At 40.1% G+C, this 21,066-nt stretch overlaps 1 protein-coding gene across 1 annotated transcript in view; it reads left to right on the forward strand.

Annotated features, from left to right (window-relative positions):
• The window catches only part of PAX3 (paired box 3), a 98,196-nt gene that overhangs the window by 61,729 nt on the left and 15,401 nt on the right, over positions 1-21,066 (forward strand). The window contains exons 5-7 of the mRNA XM_043445949.1: positions 4,050-4,255; positions 13,884-14,049; positions 15,155-15,369. Coding sequence (XP_043301884.1) covers positions 4,050-4,255; positions 13,884-14,049; positions 15,155-15,369 — 587 coding nt within the window. The remainder of the gene's footprint in view (positions 1-4,049; positions 4,256-13,883; positions 14,050-15,154; positions 15,370-21,066) is intronic.

Below are 21,066 nucleotides of genomic sequence, written 5' to 3' on the forward strand. Positions count from 1 at the left end.
TTCACAGTGTCAAAAATGATCAGTTTGTTCGGATAATTTTCCAGCAGAAAAATCAGGCAAATTGTTTCCTCAGTGCCTTTGAAATTATGCTGTTTGGAATTTTTCCTAGTTAGATGGAACCTTTGGATTGCTTTTGAGTAAATAGTCTAGAAATAAAAGTAGTAATTTGCTAACTTGTTAAAGAAAAATTTATTTTTGGTGGTGAAGTCTGTCCTATTGAACTCTTAGATATTCTGAGTCTTTTTCATCACTGGCTGTTGATAGTTCCTCACCTTTTTTTTTTTTTTAAATCACAATCCTCTTTGAATTGATAATTATTCCTCAGAAAAAAATTCAATTGCATTCAAATGCTTGCAACAATTTTCAAGTAATTTTTAAGGATTCAAAACCTCCACCCTCAAAGCTCATCTAAATGGTGGGTGACTCATAAGAGCAGAATTTCCATTTTAAAGATCTAAAATGATGGCAGAGAAGTCAATTTTAGTTCAAAACTTAATTTTTCTCCTGTACTTATAGCTATTCAGCATGTATTTATTGAGCACATATTATGTTTCAGCAATAGTTCTAGCAACGAACAAGGCAAAGGAAAGGACTTGAGCTCACAGAGTTTATATTCTGGGTGGATAGAGGTGGGCGGGTATTGTTAAGTTGAAACAGTGGTCTTCATCCTCAGAATTAACTCTGGCTGGTTCTTGTACATCTAAGCAGCCATTTTTCTCCAGAAACTAGCGATGATTTTGATTAATTGACCTGACAGTGCATGGCACATCATATTTACTTGGGAGGATTTAATAGCCCCAGAGACTCCCAAAGGAAACATGAAAATTTCCACATACTATTATCCTAATGGGATCAGAGTAAGAGAAAGTGCAAGCAAAGATTTAAAGTTCTCACAGGCAGAGGAGAGATTTAGGTCAGTTCTTAAATGCTGTTGAGTTTTTACCTGAATTCACATTAGACAAAAAAGTCAAGGCAACAAAAACTGAAAGCGTAGAAGGAATACATTTTATAAAAATTTATTTTCTTCTTAGGGGGATGAGTAATTTGTTTCTTGAGTATATTATTTGTAATTGAAAAAAGTACAAGCAGGGGCAAGTTTTTGGATAAATTGTGGTGGAAAATATTTTATATACTCGGGAATTTTACAGGGGAAGCAAATAACTAGTCTGGGATTTTCTGTAGAGATGGTTCTCGAAGTGTCAGTCCAGGATCAATAAAATCAGCATCAGCCACCAGGGAATGTCTTAGAAATGTGACTTCTCAGAGCCCATTCCGTACCAACGAAATCAGAGGAAGGGACAGCCATCTGAGTTTTAACAAGTTTATCCAGTGATTCTGATGCTCCAGAGGTTTGAGAACCACTGCCCTACAATTATGCACAAATTATCATCCTTTTAATTTGGTTCACATTTATTAAAGGTAGACACATGTAAGTTGTATTGGCTGCTTTTTAAGTTTAGCATGCAGTGCACAACATATTTCTTAGCAAGTTAATGTTGTTTGTTGTTCAGTTGCTAAGTTGAGTCCGACTCTTTGCGACCCCATGGACTGCAGCTTGCAGTCAGCATGTTAATACTCCTGTAAATATTCCCATACTTAAAAAAAGCCTATTTTCTTTCTTTCAGTTAGTGCTAAAATATCCTAAAATAAGATTTACATTAAATTAGACCATTTTATATTAAATTAGATAACATAATTGAAAAACCAAGCATAATAGCCAACATACAGTAGGGCATTATATAATTACCTTTTGCTTTTATGTACCAGAATTGGTTTTCTTTAATTTGTCATATATATTATTAACGTACTTTCTTCATTTCACAGTATTTGAATGTGAATAAAATGTAGAAGTATTAAAATAATAGAAAACTTAGAATTATATTTATGAGTTCTTTTGTATGGGTACTTTTTTGGGGCAAATTATAGCTTATTCTGAAGTTGAATGAAATTTAAAATTTCATTTAAATTTAAAATTTAAAATTTCCATGGGGCAGAATTAAGTTTGAGCTCAAGAGAGTAGAAAATTGGTATTGTAGGAGATACTGCATTTTAAGATCGCTTCTAGCGCCCCTTGCATTTCCCCAAGTCCTCCGGCCTGAGGGGGCAAGTGAATTACCTTGACACTGTCTATGTCTGCTCAGTCATGTCCAGCTGTTTGCAACTCCATGAACTGTAGCCTGCCAGGCTCCTCTGTCCATGGAATTTTCCAGTCTAGAATACTGGAGTGGGTTGCCATTTCCTCCTCCAGGGAATCTTCCTGACCCAGGAATCAATTCCACGTCTTTTTCATCTCCTGCATTGGCAGGTGGATTCTTTACCACTGTGCCACCTGGGAAGCCAATTAGTAATCTACAATTATCTGGCTGGCAGCATACATAGGCCGCTTCCCCAGAGGATCCCCCAGTTGTTTGGGGAGTTTTCTGAGTGCATTTGGATATGTTCCGGAGCACGGTGGCTCCAGCTCCTGCGCTGTGCTCAGAGTTTATGGCCTGACAGCCTCTGCCACTGCCTGGAGCTCCAGGCCTCTGAGAGAGGAGCTGCTCTCCTGCTGAGAGCCCTGTGTGATGCGTTCTCAAACTGCAGCACCTGCTGCTGGCCAACAGGTGCTTGGTTACAGTTACATCTCACACACACCAAACTGCATCACGAATACAAATTTCTACTTAATTTCCCAGCTCCCCCTCCTCTTCCTTAGGCACCTGCATGCTCAATTTGGAAGGTCTTCTTCCCTGAGCATGCTCATACACAGGCAAATTCAAGCTTTGTAGTGGGGGCTGCAGCAAGGCTGGCTCCAGGGCCATGTGACCTGTTCAGTCACCCAGGGCCCCCCGTGCAGAGAAGGGCCCTGTGCTTGGCTTTACACTCTGTTCTTGCCATCTTGAAATTCATGATTAACTTTCGAACGCAGGGTTCTGCATTTTCATTTTTGCACTGCATTCCTCAAGTTAGAGTACTGGTATCACTCTATTTTTTTTTTTTTTTTAACTTGGCTGGTGGATTGCTTACTGGTTTATCCACTAAGTCTCTCAGTCATATCTGATTTTTTGTGACCCCCATGGGCTGTATAGGCTGCCAGGCTTCTCTGTCCATGGGATTCCCCAGGCAAGAATACTGGACTGGGTTGCCATTCCCTCCTTCAGGGGATCTTCCTGACCCAGGGATCGAACCCATCTTCTGCACTACAGGCAGATTCTTTACCGTCAATTTATGCCTCAAATTAGGCAGCAGTTCTGAGCAGCTGCCTATCCATTCAGCAGAGATCCAGACTCTGAATCTCTGTTTAGAAACAATTCACTAGACTATGCCTGCTTCTTCCTGCGTCTGTTCTTGAGACTTGCATTAACAATATCTAAACTCCCCTTAAAGCACTTCCTAATATCTGATCATGAGATAGTAAATTTAACATGGTTTTTCTTATAAGGAGCGGTACAGTCCACAAATTTATAGGAATCCTGTGATAGTTTACCATTATTGCTTTTTTAGATACAAAGTCAGTTTTGGAATATTTATTTTTAAAAATCACTCTTTAACAAATTTTCTCCTGGTCTAAGAGCTGGTGAAAATTTATCAGGAACCAAATTAAATGTGATTCATTTATTGGACAAGAACCGAGTATCCATTAAATGCTAAGGGTGAGGGCCAGAAAAAATAGAGGAGGCCTATCCTTGCTTTTTGAGAGCTCGTAATGGACTTAGAATGACAGATTCAGAGAGCAATTATTTCTGCCTAGGGGAGCCTGGAAATGGGGTTGGGGAAGAGATTAAATACTATTTAATGTAATCCTGCTAGGAGGAACTTGGTGTCTATGGGAGGACTTTGGCAGTGTACTTTAGACTAGGATTTGAGTCATTATATCTTGGTCAGACTCCCCCTGCTGCTCCATGTGTTGGCCCCATCAAGCAGCTTTCAGGATCTCAGTTGCCTGACCAGGGATCAAACCCGGGCCCTGGCAGTGACCGTCCAGAATCCTAACCATTGGCTAGCAGGGAACTCCCCCGACTTGTTTGTTGACACACATTAGATCACTTCTTTTTTCCTGTGCTTTTTAGCCTCGGCACCGCAATCAGATGAAGGCTCTGACATCGACTCTGAACCAGACTTGCCCCTCAAGAGGAAACAGCGCCGGAGCCGCACCACCTTCACAGCCGAACAGCTTGAAGAGCTGGAGCGGGCTTTTGAGAGAACCCACTATCCTGACATTTACACCAGGGAGGAACTGGCCCAGAGGGCAAAGCTTACGGAGGCCCGAGTACAGGTACCGACATCCCAACATCCCGTCCTGTGTAAACCCAGACAGGGAACAAGAGCATCTTCTTCTCTAAGGCGTATTTCAAACCAAGAAGGTAAATATGTTAGGAATGGTCCTTCATGGTGAATGGTCGCCTCTCACATTATAAAGTTCTCCCTTTCTGATTTCTTTCCTTTACGTTTTGCCTTGTCATGATAGCAATATCATGACTTCTTTTTCTTTTTATTTGCACTTGTGTGGTCCAACCACCTCCGGCCACTGCTCCTCCCCTCCCCCCGCCCCCCTGCCCCCCTCGTCTCTGCCCCCTCACCCGCCCCTGCCCCCTTCCTCAAGGTATGTCTGTGGGATATACAGCAACCTTTTACTATGCTAACCAGTAAGTCAGAAAATGTCCTTTTTCCTCTTAATAGTTTGGTAAGTCCAATTATTGATATGATGGCTATATTTGGCTTCTTTTCTGTCACATTGTTTGATCCGAGTATTTTATATGTATAGGTTTAAAACTGTTTTAAACTATTTAATTAGCTTTCTTTCTATTCTTAGTATATTTTGTATTTATGAACATGTATGTTCTTATTTTAGACTTTGTCGTTATGAGGAGACTGTGTTAATAATTGTATCAAATGTAACAGAGAAGAATGTCAATTCGTGTTCCTCACACATCATTTCAGGGATCCTTGTTATGTACCAGGGAAGGCATAGATTTTGGGGGTGGTACATGGACAACAACGAAGTTTTGAGTGGTGGTTGTGTGCCAGGCACTGTTCTAGATGCTTTGTATGGATTAACTCATTTACTTATCATTAAAACCCTAGGTTGGTACTATGAATATCCCCAATTTATAGATGAGGAAACTGAGACTCAGAGCATTTAAGTAACTACCCAAAGTCATGTAGCTAGTAAGTGATCATGGTAATTGGATTCCATATATTTCCTCTCTGTAGCCATTCAAGCATGAAGAAGTGCAAAGTTGTATAAGGTAAAATCCTTTCCTTTAAGTCTAGAAGCTTTTCAAGTAGCTGTATTATTTTAAGAACATGTAAAATTACCTTTTGAACTTAGAAGTGTTCTGAACCCTGGAGAAAGGCTACTTTGGTGTAATTTGTTTCTATTGAGTGATAGAATAATGTTTCATTATGAATGATGAACAGTCTCCCCAAGGTAGAAAAGCACTGCTGGAAAGATTACAAGTGCCTCAGGGTATCCTGGAATTCCTTACTGGCCCAGGAGTTGAAGTCACTTTATCCGGAAATGTCATGTTATTCCCAGATACTTGACTTTCATAGTCAGAGTGAGACTGAGGACTCGGCAGCGAACTAGGCAGTTGATGTGGTCTCTAGATTGTTTGACACCTTCCCCTATGCATCTAACTATCTCTCCCATCACAGATTGTTCTGGAATAGCCTCTTATAGTCTGCAGAGCCAAGTCAGATTGCTTTTCTCAGCTTGACTTTCTATCTGATCGTCACAGTGCTAGGAAAGTCAAGGAACACTAAGATGAATGAAGACAAATTTCTCAAGGAACTAGTGTTAAATGGGGTAATAAAGTAAACACACAAATAATTTGAAAGCAAAGCTGATATGATAAGTGTATTAGAGAGAAATGAAGTGCAGTGAGAGCTGAGAGGAGGAAAGGTGTGAGATCTTGTTGGGGTAAACAAGGGGAGCTCATGAAGAAGGGAGGGTTCAGATGGACTTTTTTTTCAGATGGACTTCTGGGTCTAGATAGATATTCATTGGGCAGGCCGGGGGGAGAGCATTTTAGTAACAGAATAATGAGCAGAAGCACAGAGGGCTGGACGCACACGAGTTACATGTCAGATGAACTTTCATTTTCACTCTAGTCATGTTGAGGAAACAGTGAATAGTTCAATTTGGTTAAATAGAGGGAGTGGTAGGGTGGCAGGAAGGAAGCTGATTGGAAATGTTTGCTTTCTTTGTATGCTGTTTTTGTTCGGTCACTAAGTCTTGTCTGACTCTTTGCAACCCCATGAACTACAGCATGCCAGTTCTTCACTAGCTCCTGGACTTTGCTCAAATTCACTTTCATTGAATCAGAGATGCCATCCAACCATCTCATCCTCTGTCGCCCCCTTCTCCTCTTGCCTTCAAATTTTCCCAGCATCAGGGTCTTTTCTTAGTGTTTATTTTTGGTACTTAGAAAATGTGCATTCTTACCTTCAGTTGTCATTCTGGGTAGAATATGATTCTATCAGACATAACATATAGAGAGGTGTGTCAATTCTTGTTATTCACTCATCACTTCAGGGATCCTTGTTATGTACCAGGCACTCTGTGGACTGTAGGGGTGGTGCATAAACAATAGTGGAATTTTGAGTGCTTACATACATTTGGTGGAGAGCTTGGGTTTCAGGGAGGGCAGTTAAATTTGCTGCAAAGGGCACTGAAGGTGGTGGGCATGAAATAGGTCAGCAGCAATGGGAATGGAAAGGAGAGAACTGCTGTGGAAGGTGGAATGTAGGCATCTGATTGTGTGAGCTGGAGGTGCATGCAGCGAAGAGTCCCAGATATGCTGGGATTTATAGCACAAACGTTTTACAGCTGGACCTATTCAATCCCTGTATTTAGGACATTGGGGTATAGTGCTCCTTTCCAGAAATGACCACTTCTAACCACAAACTGGGCTTCCCTGGTGGCTCAGATGGTAAAGAATCCGCCTGCTATACAGGAGACCTGAGTTTGATTCCTGGGTTGGGAAGATCGCCTGGCGAAAGAAAGGAATGGTAACCCACTCCAGTACTCTTGCCTGGAGAATCCCATGGACAGAGGAGCCTGGCAGATTACAGTCCATGGTGTCTCAAAGGGTCATATATGACTGAATGACTAACACTTTTTCAATCACAAATCATGATATATATATATATCACATATTATTTATAGTAACATATACTCATATATCATATTTATATAGCATATATAATGTATAATATCATAATATATATTATTTATAGTAACATACAGTATGCATATTATAATTATATAACAATGCTATATGTATTATTTACATCAAATCTGTTTGCTTTTATTATAGTTCTGTGATCACCCAGTTTAAATGTGAAGTTGAGGTCCATTCATTCTTCCTTTCTTTCGGCAAACCTTTATTGAGTGCCCTCTATATCCCAGGGTCTGATCCCTGTCCCCCGAGGCTGGTCAAGCCCACATACTGGGTCTGCGTTTAAGACAGACTGGAGGTCAGTTCTGACCTCAGAATCAAAAAATAAACATTGGATTTAAAGGAATCAAACAAAGAGAGTGATGGAAAACTGAGAAGAGTGTTCCCTGTTCCTCTGCCTCCTTGTTGCAATTGCAAAAGACACGTATGTGGGGACAGAGTTCATCTCAACCGCATCCAGCTTGTACAGGGCCGGGCACTGCTTCAGGAAATGTGAAGGAGAGGAAGAGTGGCCCATTAACTTCCAGAGGACAAGGGATCAAACCGATAAAGAGTGGTTCATATTTTTCTGTACAGTGACCTCCTTTCCACAGCAGGGCCCTCATTAACCTAACAGCTGTCCTAATGTGGCTTTAACCCGGTGACTCTTTACATTCCTTATGGCTTCATTAGTTCCCTTGAGACGCATCATGTCTTGCACCACAGCTATGATCTACAGCCTAACAAATTCCCTACAACACCCGGCATATGGATCTTTTACTTAACCCAGCAGGAAAAAGAAGGGAGTAGTTAATCACTGATTAAAATGCCAGAACAAAATCCTTTAGTTTTTAGAAGGATCTGGGAAAGCAGTCGCAGCGTCAGTTTGGTTTGAGTGATAGCCAGAGAGTGTGTTAGTTTAATTTGGGGCACCTGGGAAAACCCAACACCAAACCAAAAAAAAAAAAAAAACCCAAATGTGTCTACATTCCCCTCCCTCCGTGGAAGAAAATTTCTAAGCTCTTGTGGATAAAGATGAGATTAAAGCTTTAATAACTTAGACCTTTATCAATATTTGAAAAAATTTATTTGGACAGTAACTATGTTATATTTATCAGGGCTGAATCTGAGTATACAGTCTAAGAATTACTGTACAGCAAAGACTTAATTTGCTTAATTCACTTTCCTGGTAGCTGTTATTATGAAAATAATGGCAAAAAACTACAATTTTGTAAGGAGTGACTTGCAAACACTTAGGATGTGTAAAAGTTTTAGTAAATATTCCATCTAAGAACTGTACAAAGCAGGCAAGTATTCTTGCCACCCATGTAATGGAAGACAGGAAAGAAAGCTGCTTGTGGAAAAAAGGATTTAGCTAGGAATCAGAAGATGTGGGTTTTGGTCTCAGCTTTACCCAAAGGGTTTTGTCGAGCAAGTCACTTAATTTTGCTCTAATCCTACTGGGCTTCATTTTTTCTAATTTTATTTTTAAAATATGGGATTTAGATCAGATGGTCTTAGGCTGAGTCCGTGAATGACTGGGATAATCACGAATGGACTTCAGGAGACCTGGGAAACTTGACATTTGTACACAGATGTTCTGCTTTTGCCTGTGTGTGTGTGCACACAAGTGTTAGATAGGGAGAGGGATGCTAGCTGTCCTCATATTCTTACAAATCACCACCCCTTGCTCATTTCATTAATTGAAACCCCCTAAGATGCGTGATCTCTCAGGACGCTTCTTGCATTGATAATTTGGGATTCTCATGGAAGCCCAATGATGGTTCATGTCAATGTATGACACAACCCACTACAATATTGTAAAGTAATTAGCCTCCAACTAATAAAAATAAATGAAAAAAAAAAAAAAGGCATTTCAAGCTAAAAAAAAAAAACCAATGATGGTTTAAAACCATCTAACAGATCTTTGTAGTTCAGAAGGTATGAAATATTTGGCCCTGAACTCCATAATGAAGCAAAAATGTGGTCATCCTACCAATCTGTGCCACAGTTTGCTCTTGTGATATATAAAGTTGTGTATGCCCTCATGTGTGATATTCACAGGAAGATGCCATTTGTTCTTGTCAGCCTGGCCCGTCCTCTCCCCATCCTGCTCTTCACACAGTGGTCTAGGCTGGGTAGCAGCCGTGGTAGGAGGGCTGGGCGAGTGGAGTGAGGGAACAAGCAGCTTGTTCTGAATTTACCTACTTGGAAAGTACTGTAATTGGCACTTTAGTATCAGCTCTGGTAGTTAATGAAACATTTTGTAATCTTGTTGTAAATTCTAAGGGTTAATGATTACACTCTCTTCCCATTTTTCAAACTGTATTTGAAATAACCCATCTGGAATAAAGTAGGTTAGATTGCTTTTGAGGACCACACCAAAAATGTGAACCAGTAATTTATTGAGAGCAAAATTAGGCTTACACCATGGGACAATTAGCACTAATCCATGAAACTTGGAAGCAATTTGGACCTAAGCCTCCGTTCAAGCCAGACTGGCTTTCAATTATTTGAGGTGTTATTTGGGCACTTTCCTGCTTGCTCAGGGGCATGAAAGGCTTTGGCTATAGACAGAACTCAGAAAACAAAGCTAGGCTTTAATTCTTGGATTTCTCAATGTGACATTTTTACTTAATAACTAACATTTACTGAACACACTATCCTTTTTTTATAGTATTCTTTTACCAGCTTTGTTTATATTGTCTCATTTAATTGTTTATGTTGTCTCATTTAATCCTGTGAAGGAGTTTTTTATTTCTCCCATTTAGTAGATGAGAAAGCAGAGGCCCACAGATGTTAAGCAAATTTTTCAAGGTTACAGAGGTAGTAAGGGACAGGAAAAGCTGGGATTCAACTCTTGCCTGCATTGCTCGCATGTGAATGAAAAGCATGACTGTATTTTTAAAAATCCTGAGTTTTTTTTTCCAGCTTTTATTGCTGAGAATAAATTGGTGACTTATTTTATTCAGGAAGAGGAAAATTTATAAAAACCTATTCTTTTGTGATTGTCTTTTTTCCCTAGTTATTGTGATATTATAGGGATCTTTCAATCAATTTCAATTTTGCTTCAAAAAAATCATTGGATGTTATATTACTCCAGAATGGACCTGAAGATCATTTCCAAAAGCATGAAGAGAGACATACAGGCAGGGAAAGACTGAGGGAGCAGGTGAAATTGAACCAGGTTCAGTTCATCAAATGAAATAAAAACCTGCTGCAAGGGAAGGTTCTGCTGTTGTGTGATATTGCACAGGCAATTATAAGCAACTGTGCCTGATAGGAGTTATCCACTGATATATGCCTCCTGCCCCACTTCCTTACTATGCAAAAAGTGATGTGAAAGGCCAGGTAATGCCGGGGAGAGTGAAATCGCACTGAATTAGAGATTGTAAAGTGACATTTAACAGGAAGGTAGCAGACATTGAGATGGAAAAGACTGAAGGCAAAAGGAGAAGGGGGCAGCAGAGGATGAGATTGTTAGATAGCATCACCAACTCAATGGACATAAATCTGAGCAAACTCTGGGAGATAGTAAAGGACAGAGGAGCCTGGCAGGCTACAGTCCATGGAGTCTCAAAGAGTCAGACATGACTTACTGACTGAACAGCCATAACCACAAGCTGACTTTGTAAACTCGTTCTTTCTGCTCTACTGGCTAAGAAATTGGTAGAACACTCATGTTCTCCTCTAGAACCTCAAAGGCCAGTTTGTTGCTATTGCTACTCTTTTCAAAATGAAGAAAAGTTTCTGGTCATTGTGAAAACCGAATCATAAATACCTTCTACCGATTTTGGGACTTCCCTGGTAGCTCAGGTGGTAAAGAATCTCCCTGCGATGCAGGAGACCTGGGTTCGATCCCTGGGTTGGGAAGATCCCCTGGAGAAGGGAATGGCAACCCACTCCAGTATTCCTGCCTGGAGAATTCCATGGACAGAGCACCCCGGTGTGCTAAAGTCCATGGGGTTGCAAAAAGTCAGACATGACTGAACGACTCACACTTTTACTTTCCACCCATTTTAAGTTATTTTATTCAGCCTTATGCACTTACACGTGTCATCCAGTAGATTATTCCTTGATTGTCTACTAGGAATTAGGTGATATAATATTGGAAGAGTTAGGTAGGACTTCTGAGTGCCAGGGGAATGTCTTTCAGTCACAGATGGGGTAATAACAGCACCCCAGAATCATTGTGCTTAAAATGAAGCACTTGGGTACTTAAAGTGAAGGTGATTTCAAGGGCACCTTTTTTCTATTAAAAATAGATGTGTGTTTTATGAGTTTCAAAGCCTAAAGAAGGCAAGGACCATTTCCCAGTTTGCAGCTTCAGTGTATTTTTACTTCAGCACCACTTCTGGCAGTTTCGCTGCTTCTTGGAGATGCAGAGGCTGCCGGGGCAAGATGATAGAAAACTCTGGTTAGCTGGCCAGAGATATGCAGCTCAGTCCTCAAGAAGCCCTGGTTCTCTCAGAAATAGCCGTCTGGATTTTTTTAGCCTGAATTTAAACAACATTTAAATTCCTTCCTTTGGGAAACTCTTAAACCTCCTGTTAAAGGTTTGTTTTTCAGTAAAGATTTGCTTTCCAACTATTCCTCGTCTTTTACAGTAGTTATAATATATACTGTATGGTAAATATAAGAACTTATAAATCCACCTCCTGGTGGGTTTATTCCATGTCATCAATGTTTACTTGTATCATTGTGGAAAAATGAAACAAAACCAAACAACCTTGTACCCCTAGCCTTTTGGGTTTAATCTTTTGAAGGGATTTGTAGAAAGTCATGATGTTCCTTCTAATTTATTATCTGAATGAAGACATTTTTGATTTTAAAAAATCGGGTTATGGAGGAGTTAGCATGAACATAAATCAAAAGTAGGTTGGGATTGATGGAGTAACCAGGCAGAGCCCACCCACTGGATAAATCAAGTTTGGTTTACTTATCTAAAGGTTACAGCAGGAAGTTGGCCCAGAGAGATTGGAGACACGCTCTGATAATGTCAGAAGGGCAAGCTTCTGAGATCTTCATAATGAGTCTCACCAGTAGGTTTGGTGACAGTAAGTCTGAAGGAGTGAAGTCACATCATAACTTTTGGAAATTCAACTCTCCTCCCTGCCTAAGCAGCTGAAGATGCACGGCACATGGGTTGGTCAAGATGGGTGTGGGGACCCTTCACTTGAGCCAGATGTGCCTCGTTGATCTTGAGGTTATATACTATAAAATATGACCACAGTGCATGGGATAGTACAGTACACTCTGGCATGAATACAACCCTCATTCCTTACCCTCAGCCTCCTCAGGCTAACCAGCTTGTTACAAGCACTCCTGAAAACAGTTTTTTTGCCCTGATGCCTCTGGGAGTCATGGTAACAGACACTTCGACTTTCAGTGAGAAAACACAATTGATCCAGAACCGAAATTGAATGCCATTCCTGGTTCTATTATCCCAGGTGGCAATTTATTAAGTTAAGTAAAACTCTAATTCAATTATATATCAACTTGAGAAAATATTGACTTACCTTCTTTTCCTGTTGGATACTTAAGGAGTATTAAATGTTAGTGTTCTGAGGAAGTTCAAACAGCTTTCCTTACTAGTATCTTGCAGCATGGCTAGAGAAGACCAGACTCCTTTTCAGACAGATGCTTGAGTGAATAGCAAAAGTTGTTTAAGCAGATGCCTTGGTGAAGTATTTATTAAACTCGGCTCTCTTGTTTAAGAAAGGAGGGAGGGAGACATTCCTCCCTCCATTCTTAAAAATTTTGTGACTTGAGGTTTACAATTAAGTTGCTTAAGTGTTAACTTTGTTCTGTGGGGAAATCAAGTCATCTTTTCTAAAGCATGCTGGTCTCTTGTATCATCTTTTCCGTCTGGATTGACCACTTTTTGAAATCACATCCAAGCTTAAAACGAGTTGACATTCTGTCTCTCACAAAAGTTTTCCTGATTCTCTGCATTTCCAAACATGGAACTTCTACCTCTAGTGAGCAATTAGTTTGGTGCCCTTGACCGCTCTGTGAATTCCTTGAAGACAAGACAGTAAGCTCCTTGAGCTCAGGGATCCTACCTTATCTACTCCTTTTTCCCTCTGATAAAAAGATAGGTGCTTACAGCTGTTAGGGAAAGAAATAATAAAACAAACTCATTTTGTAAGGAATCTTCATAGATAAAATGCTTTCTTTTCTTGAAGTACCTCGTCAACATTTATTTCTATTAAGATCAGTATAATGTCTCACATTTTGGAAGAGACAGTAAACAATAGCTCCACTTATCCTTCTGGTCAATTTATAAGACTTTTCAGGAGCTGTGCACATAATGTTCATAGAAATACAGAGACATTGATAAGACTATGGAATACAAGGGTTAGTGCAGTAGGCAAGGCCAAATGAGGACACATGTCATGGAGGGGGCCATAGAGACTCCTGGATCCTCCCTAAAGTGCTGTAGTACATGATGGTGGGGGGGTGCTGAGGGTGATGGCACCCCTGCTCAGCCATCCCCCCATAGTCACCCCAGAGTTCATGGGGGCTCTTGCCAGACCTCGAAAAGCCCTTGAAGTTCCTCTACTGACCCCTGACATCTAGCTCTGCTTTCTCCCCTGACAATACAAGCCAGAAGATAGAGGACTCTTGTGTCCATTTGCCCTGTCAGTAAGGGGCCTTTAATCTGTTTTAGCATGAAAAATTCAAGAATGTACTGTTATTTCATCAGTGAAATTCTCAAATTTTAAATTAAATCCATAGGTCTGGTTTAGCAACCGCCGTGCAAGATGGAGGAAGCAGGCTGGGGCCAATCAACTGATGGCTTTCAACCATCTCATTCCGGGGGGATTCCCTCCCACAGCCATGCCGACCCTACCAACGTACCAGCTGTCGGAGACCTCTTACCAGCCCACAGCTATTCCACAAGGTATGGAGGAAGGGAGTCAAGGGGTTAAAACGTAATTCCCGGTCTTGTTCCCTGCTGCTTACTTTATATGGTGAAATCTTCTGTGATGTCCCTGTGGCTGTTTGTATGTTTGTTACATTATATCAGGTTGTCCTGAAAGTACCTGTCACCTTTCAGAAACATAGTTTGTTCTATGACATGTCTGAATCTCTCTAGTTAAACTGTGTTGTAATATAGTATTGTTTCAGGATTTTAAAACAAAACCAAATAATGAACCAAAACCAAAACAATCTCCCAAAATAAGCATGCAATTGGCTTTTCCTTTGTTAAAACCTCTATGTTTGTACTCCAGTCTGCAATTAACTGAAGTTCTGATGGCTCCTCACTGGGGTAGGAATTGAGGGTAGGTAAACTTTGATAAAGTCCTTCTATGTTAGAGCATGGGCTTCCCAGGTGGCTCAGTGCTAAAGAATCTGCCTGCCACTCATGAGACATGGGTTCGATTCCTGGGTCAGGAAGATCCCCTGGAGAAGGAAGTGGCAACCCACTCCAGTAGTCTTGCCTGGGAAATCCCATGGACAGAAAAGCCTGGCAGGCTATGGTCCACAGGGTTGCAAAGAGTCAGACACAGCTTAGCAACAGCAACAAAATGTTAGTGTATAGAGGTGAATGGGATAAATAAGAAGACTAAATCATTTTGGATTACAAAAGGTAGCATTGCGGGCATTTGAAACTATACCATCACACTAATGTTTAGGTGTTTTGGAAGTTTATTTGATAAGAAATTTAAGACGCAATTCTTACGTTGGTTAATCTTTATGTTGATTAGTAACATTTACTACTAGTATGGGTGTGTTCTCACTGTTAATGTGATTTCTGAATTCCTGTTCTGGTTAAGTGTTCCTTGGAAGTCTATAAATAAACTATGTACTTGTACATAGGTGCGGAAGAGATGTGGCTCTATTTGTATGTGGTTCTATATTTACGTATCAAGAAGTGCAGTATGAAATTTACATTTATTTGACCAGTGGATATGCTGATGGCTCGGAGACTGCGAGCTTTTGCACTGAACCTTCTCTGCCGGCCTCCAAAGGAGATTTATGGCCGATAACCTTCTTCCTTGCAGCCGTGTCGGACCCCAGCAGCACCGTCCACAGACCTCAGCCGCTTCCTCCGAGCACTGTACACCAAAGCACTCTTCCTTCCAATCCGGACAGCAGCTCTGCCTACTGCCTTCCCAGCACCAGGCATGGATTTTCCAGCTATACAGACAGCTTCGTGCCTCCATCCGGGCCCTCCAACCCCATGAACCCCGCCATTGGCAATGGCCTTTCACCTCAGGTCAGTCCCGTGTTTCCAGACAGACGAGCTGCTGTATACCAGAACCAAATAGTCAATTCCCCGAGGCAGTCATATAATGAATTGCCAGATTTAAACCATAATATATTCTTTATACAAGCCACATGATTTCAGTTTTCTGGTTTCCTTTCTCTCCACCCTTCTTACGGCCTATATCAAAAGTTAGAGCTTAGACTTAAAATTCAAGCGACTTTTTTCATAATCGGGGAGATTTTCTGTTTATACTTAGTTGTCAAGGCGTCATCTTCTCCACATGCAGTAGCTCTGGGTTTTGGCTAAGAAGTTCACACACATTTTTTAAAATGGTATTTGGTCAGCTGGTAGGGTTGTAGCAAGAACGCTTAATAAGAAATCACCACAGCTTTCCTATAATTTCAGAGAGAAGGTTAACAAGTTGTGTGGAGAATGACCCATCTGATGGCTGCAGAACTCTGGGATAAATGAGTTATAAATGCAAAAATTAGGAGAATTACTCCTCCTTGGGAATATATAGAAATTTGAATGTTGTAATTGTTTTTCTAATTTGCATTGGACTATGAGCTTTTCTTGAGAGATTATATTAATAAATTGCCTTGATAATTGCATGTCAGAGGGTTGGTTAAATTTCCTACATGTGGCATCTGTCTGGGGTTGACATTATTAGCAGTTGTTTAAATACAGATCACTTGATTTTATTAGAGAGCACTTGGCCCAGGTGGCGAGGAGAGCTGCCCGCTAAATTTGGAGAAATGTCACGAAGGGGTTGCAATCTATAATTGCAATCAAGAATCTCTTCAGGGCTGAGAGTGAGAGTTTTAACAGCTTTATCTTTTCTTAACCCCCTTTTTCCTCTTGGTGGTTAGAAAAACAGAGAGAAGCTCAGAATGACACAAATGAAAAGTGAAAAGACAATTATACTCAATTACACACTAATCGCTGACTATCACCACTGCCTAAACACCAAGAGGGCATTCTAATAGGCAGAAAATGAGATTTTAATGGCACAAAGGGTGGCCAAAAGAAGGACTCATATATCTTTGCCTTCTTCGTTTTCTTCAACTTGTGGTTTGCGTCTTGGGAGTGGAGTTCCTGGGCTCTGCACAACGGTGATAACTCTGAGCAGCTGAAAAGTTCAAAGCCGTTGCAGTTGAAAAGAATGAATAGCAAAGGCAATGAAATAAACATTTCTGCCTAAAGGCAAAAGTTCATAAATCCTTTTTTGTAACAGTAAATGTAATTAAGTTTCATAGATTCCTATAGCACATCCTGGGATAAAAACTAAGAGGTGGCTTTAAACCTCCGCTGCAAAATAGCAACATGAAAACAATAGACGTGCTTCCCACAGGACTTTAATAGACTTAATTTCAAGTACTGGCATTTGTGACTGTGGTTTTGCATGAAAATCATGGACTTATATTAATAGATTCATGTTTAAAGGCCTGCATTTAAAGCATAGAAGCTTCTCCCACAGTTTACAAGTAACATCAGAAGTAGTTGTTGTCTCTGCAGTTTAAAAAGTAGGTAGTTTGGGGCCATAGAAAAGTTTTTTGTGAACATGATTCGGTTGAGAGTTTGCATAAAAGTAAACTTCAACTCTGTAAGGTAAGACCCAGGATTCTCTTGGCATTTGTCAGTGGTTGAGTATAATAAAAATGACATGAATCTGTATTCTCAAGACACTGAAGCTGCTAGTGTCTTGTATTATAGATGTCTACTTTTGTATGTTATAACACGTGTATTATACTGTTATTTAAGTGGAGGTACTAGCACTTGACTTTGAAACTGTTAGTCCTTGATTTCAAGAAGACTGGCTGTGATTCTAGAGTTGGCAGTAGGGCAGGAATGATTCCATTATCAAGCAATGGAAAATTCCACAGGCAACTTCTCCTGTGTTTCTTTACAATACTCTTATACATTATGTTAACTCCTTACTTATTATATTGCAGATATCCAGAGTATTTTGCATTTCTACCATACATTTCCTCCTCAAACCACCACTTGTGTTAGTTACTGTAGCATCTCTAGTGAGTTAGAAGAGAGATGAATAATATGAAGTTCCTCCTTATTTCCTCAGGCAAAAATTGGAGAAAAATAGCTGAGTGAATCAACATCTTGCCAGATGTATCTACAAAATAGATGGAATAGGAGCATTAGGAGAATTGGGAATTAGGACTCAGATTTCTATAGCCTTTGAGACTGATCACTTCTCAGGAATGCCTCTATTTAAGCAAAGAGGGATGTGTCCACTGTTTTTGGTTGTCTGTCTGTCTTTATTAAAAATATCATAGGGATTTCCCTGGCAGTCCAGTGGTTAAGACTCTGCCTTCCAATGCTAGGGGGTGTGAGTTTGATCCCTGGCCAGGGAACTAGATCCGCCATGACATGGGGTGTGGCCAAAGAACCAAGAGGGAGGGGATGTGTGTATCCATAGAGCCAGTTCACTTTGTAGTACAGTGGAAACTAACACAACATTGTAATGCAATTATACCCCAATAAAAAAGTTAAAAAAATATTGTAAAGAAAATTGAAGAAAAGAGTCCACATTTAACAGCTGGTTTACCTGTTATCTAAAGAAAAGGGTAAAGAATGGTGATGGCCAAGTCTTTTTGCTTGTTATAGGGAAGTGCTTATTAATATATTGGATCATATAATATTAAATATGGGGAACTTCCCTGGTGGTGCAGTGGTTAAGACTTTGCCTTCCATTGCAGGACATGCATTTTAATCCCTGGTTGCTAAGATCCCACATGCCTCAGGGCCAAAAAATCAAAACAGAAGCAATATTGTAACAAATTCAATATTGTAACAAATTCACTAAAAATAGTCTACATCAAAAAAAAAAAATCTTAAAGGAACTAATCCTATAACTGCCATTTTTCCTCTTCTCCAACTCTTGCACTTCCTATCTCTGTCTGGAAGTCTGATATGCAGACAAATCAACTGAGGCTCAGAGAACTTGTGGCCATAGCGCTGATAGTGAGAGAGCTGGGACTAGACAGAATTCCTGGCTCCTCTTCTAGAACCTCCTTACTTGCAGCACCCAGTTGGGTGGAGAGAAGACAGATTAAAAAAAATAAATAAAGATGGGGGCTTTATTCATATTTTAAAATCATTTTATAGAAGCTAGTTTTCTAAACTTTTGGATTGGGGTTAATTAACACTGTTTGCTAATGCACTCTTTACATGTTTTTTTGCTTTATGCATTTTTCTTATCAATGTTTTAACTTCCCCTAGTAATTAAAAGTACTTTATGGTTATTGTAGAAAATGGGAAAAAATTTTTTTTTTTTAAGATTTCCTTCCTCTGGAGTAGGAAAAATCCCCCTGGGCAGCCACTGCTAATATTTTTGCATTTTGCCTTCCAGCTTTTTTTGGGTGTTATGCTTTAAAAATACATATGTAATTGAGATAGTATGTATGTACTATATCATAAAATATGTAAGCTTCCATTTTGCCTTTTCCCTGCCTTTACACTTCATCATAGATCTTTTCTTATCTATTAATTTAAATGAAATTGGATCTAAAGTTTTTTGAGTCATTATCATCAGTTCATTGCAGATCTCTTTAGTAGATGCCATTTTATTTGTGCATTTTATTTGATTTTTTTCCTCGTGGCATTGATGTTGATGTATCATTTGCCCTTCAGACTTGGAAATCATGCGTTAGAATGTGTGTGAACTATTGTAAAGTCAGCTTTCTAGTTAATGGAATTAATAGACACCTTTATGATAAGCAAATTATTCCTTACAGTTTGTGTGTGGGATTTAGTTGATTTTCCTCTGGGGCCTTTAACATATCTATCTACTCCCTCAAACAAAGGTTCTTTTAAGGCTTGGCATCAGAGCCATGAGTCAAAGGGTGTTTCTTAGATGCCTTCAGTGCTTTTCTCTGAGAAATTCTCAGCTTTAGGAGGGATGGATGTGAAGCAGTGACTCAGGAAAAGGTCACAGTCCAGTTGGTCAGATGAGAGTAGCAACAGATTGACAAACATGTGTGACATTCTGAATCTCAGAATTCTGATCAAAACTTTTAGAGACATTGGTCATATCCTTCCTCAAGTTGCTGAAAGTGCCTGTGCATTACTGAATTGTTGGCAAGTGTATTTTGTTCGAGGGACTCCATAACTGTATCCATTTTATTTATGGAAAAGCTGAGGCCAGTGTAACACAGTCAGAGTCACGGGCAGAGGTAAAAGCCAAGTCTGTCTCCCTTCCAGGCTTTTTTGGCTGTGCTGGGTCTTCATTACGGCACACGGGCTTTCCTAGTTGCGGTGTGTGGGCTTCACTAGTTTCAGTGCGTGGCGTGCCGTTGTGGCATGCAGGCTTCTCTGGTTATGGCTCACGGTGTTAGTTGCCCTGTGGTACAGGATATTAGTTTCCTGAACAGTGATCGAACCCACGTCCCCTGCATTGGATGGCAGATTCTTTACCACTGGACCACCAGAGAAATCTCTCTTCCAGTTTTACTAGTTCTTTAATAAGCCAAATTACACATTTAATTTGCCAAAGAGGCATGATGTCATAGAAAGTTTTTCATGGGGTCCAGCACAGATTTTCCAGCGGGGAGAATGGAAAGGCTTCACAGATGAATGACTGGGCTTCACGCTCCCTCCAAAGCTGGATTTGTTAAGACACCTTGAGATTCTCAGTGCTGGGTGGAAGGAGAATAGGATAATTCCCTTGAAATTTTCTTCTGTCTTGGAATTTCTACGTAACCATTCTAGAAGATGAGGCTTTTATAACAAATGACAAAATACCCCCTGAGAAGAAAACTGTTCAACTCACTGTACCCTGCAGTAGCGCCCTCTTTTGAAAAGTTATGTGTTCTTGGTGTGGGGACACCACAGAAAGAAAACAGGGAAATAGAGACCATGTATTTTCCCTCCAAACCCAGCTGGTGTGTTCCCAGCACCTTCCTGCATGTGCAGCGGAGAAAAAGGAACGCCGACTTGGAATATGGAGCCAAGCAAATACAACCAGATGCTTGAGACGTGAGACTAATTAACATTTGGCCCATGTTCTTCTAATTAACTTTTCTTTGCAAGAAATACTACCCTGACTGCTCCCCCACCTCCAAAACACACATAGCCAAACCTCCAAGACAAGGCCAATAAAATGAACAAACTTATATCATTTCAAACCACCCCCCCTCCCCGACCCAAATCCTACAAAACTCCACAGTTTTTGGTGACAGCTTCTAATGATTTCTTGAGTGAAATACAGTATCAGTGGGTTACAGGTTTCTAGGAAGCTTTTTTTGTTGTTGTTGTTGTTATGTAGTATACAAAAATGGGCCAACTTGGCTGCATTTAGAGTTCATCAACCATTGCAAATGATTCTTCAAATGTTTTGGGTTTGGTAAAACCTAAAACACATTTTGCCAAGCACTTTTCCTCCTTAATTTTTCAAACTGTGTATTTTAGGGAAAATTTGATCCATATGGTTTTGATTCATTTACTCTTATATCATTGACATTTTTTTTTTCCTGTGGAGCCATTTGATATCCAAGAAGCTTTCTGAGCCTTTGCTGTGTTCATTTTAAGCATTTTCTTCCTTAAAAAGAGGAAGTCCTCTTTGCAACCTCAGAGGCTATAAATTTTGAGTACTGTCTCAATTCAGCAATACTTAAAAATACATTTGGTATAAATCTGTATTATTATGAACATATTTTATGTTAGAACAGATGGAGTGATTTTTGTTTC

The sequence above is a fragment of the Cervus canadensis genome, chromosome 24 (genome assembly GCF_019320065.1).
Source record: "Cervus canadensis isolate Bull #8, Minnesota chromosome 24, ASM1932006v1, whole genome shotgun sequence".
Taxonomy (NCBI): Eukaryota; Metazoa; Chordata; class Mammalia; order Artiodactyla; family Cervidae; genus Cervus; species Cervus canadensis.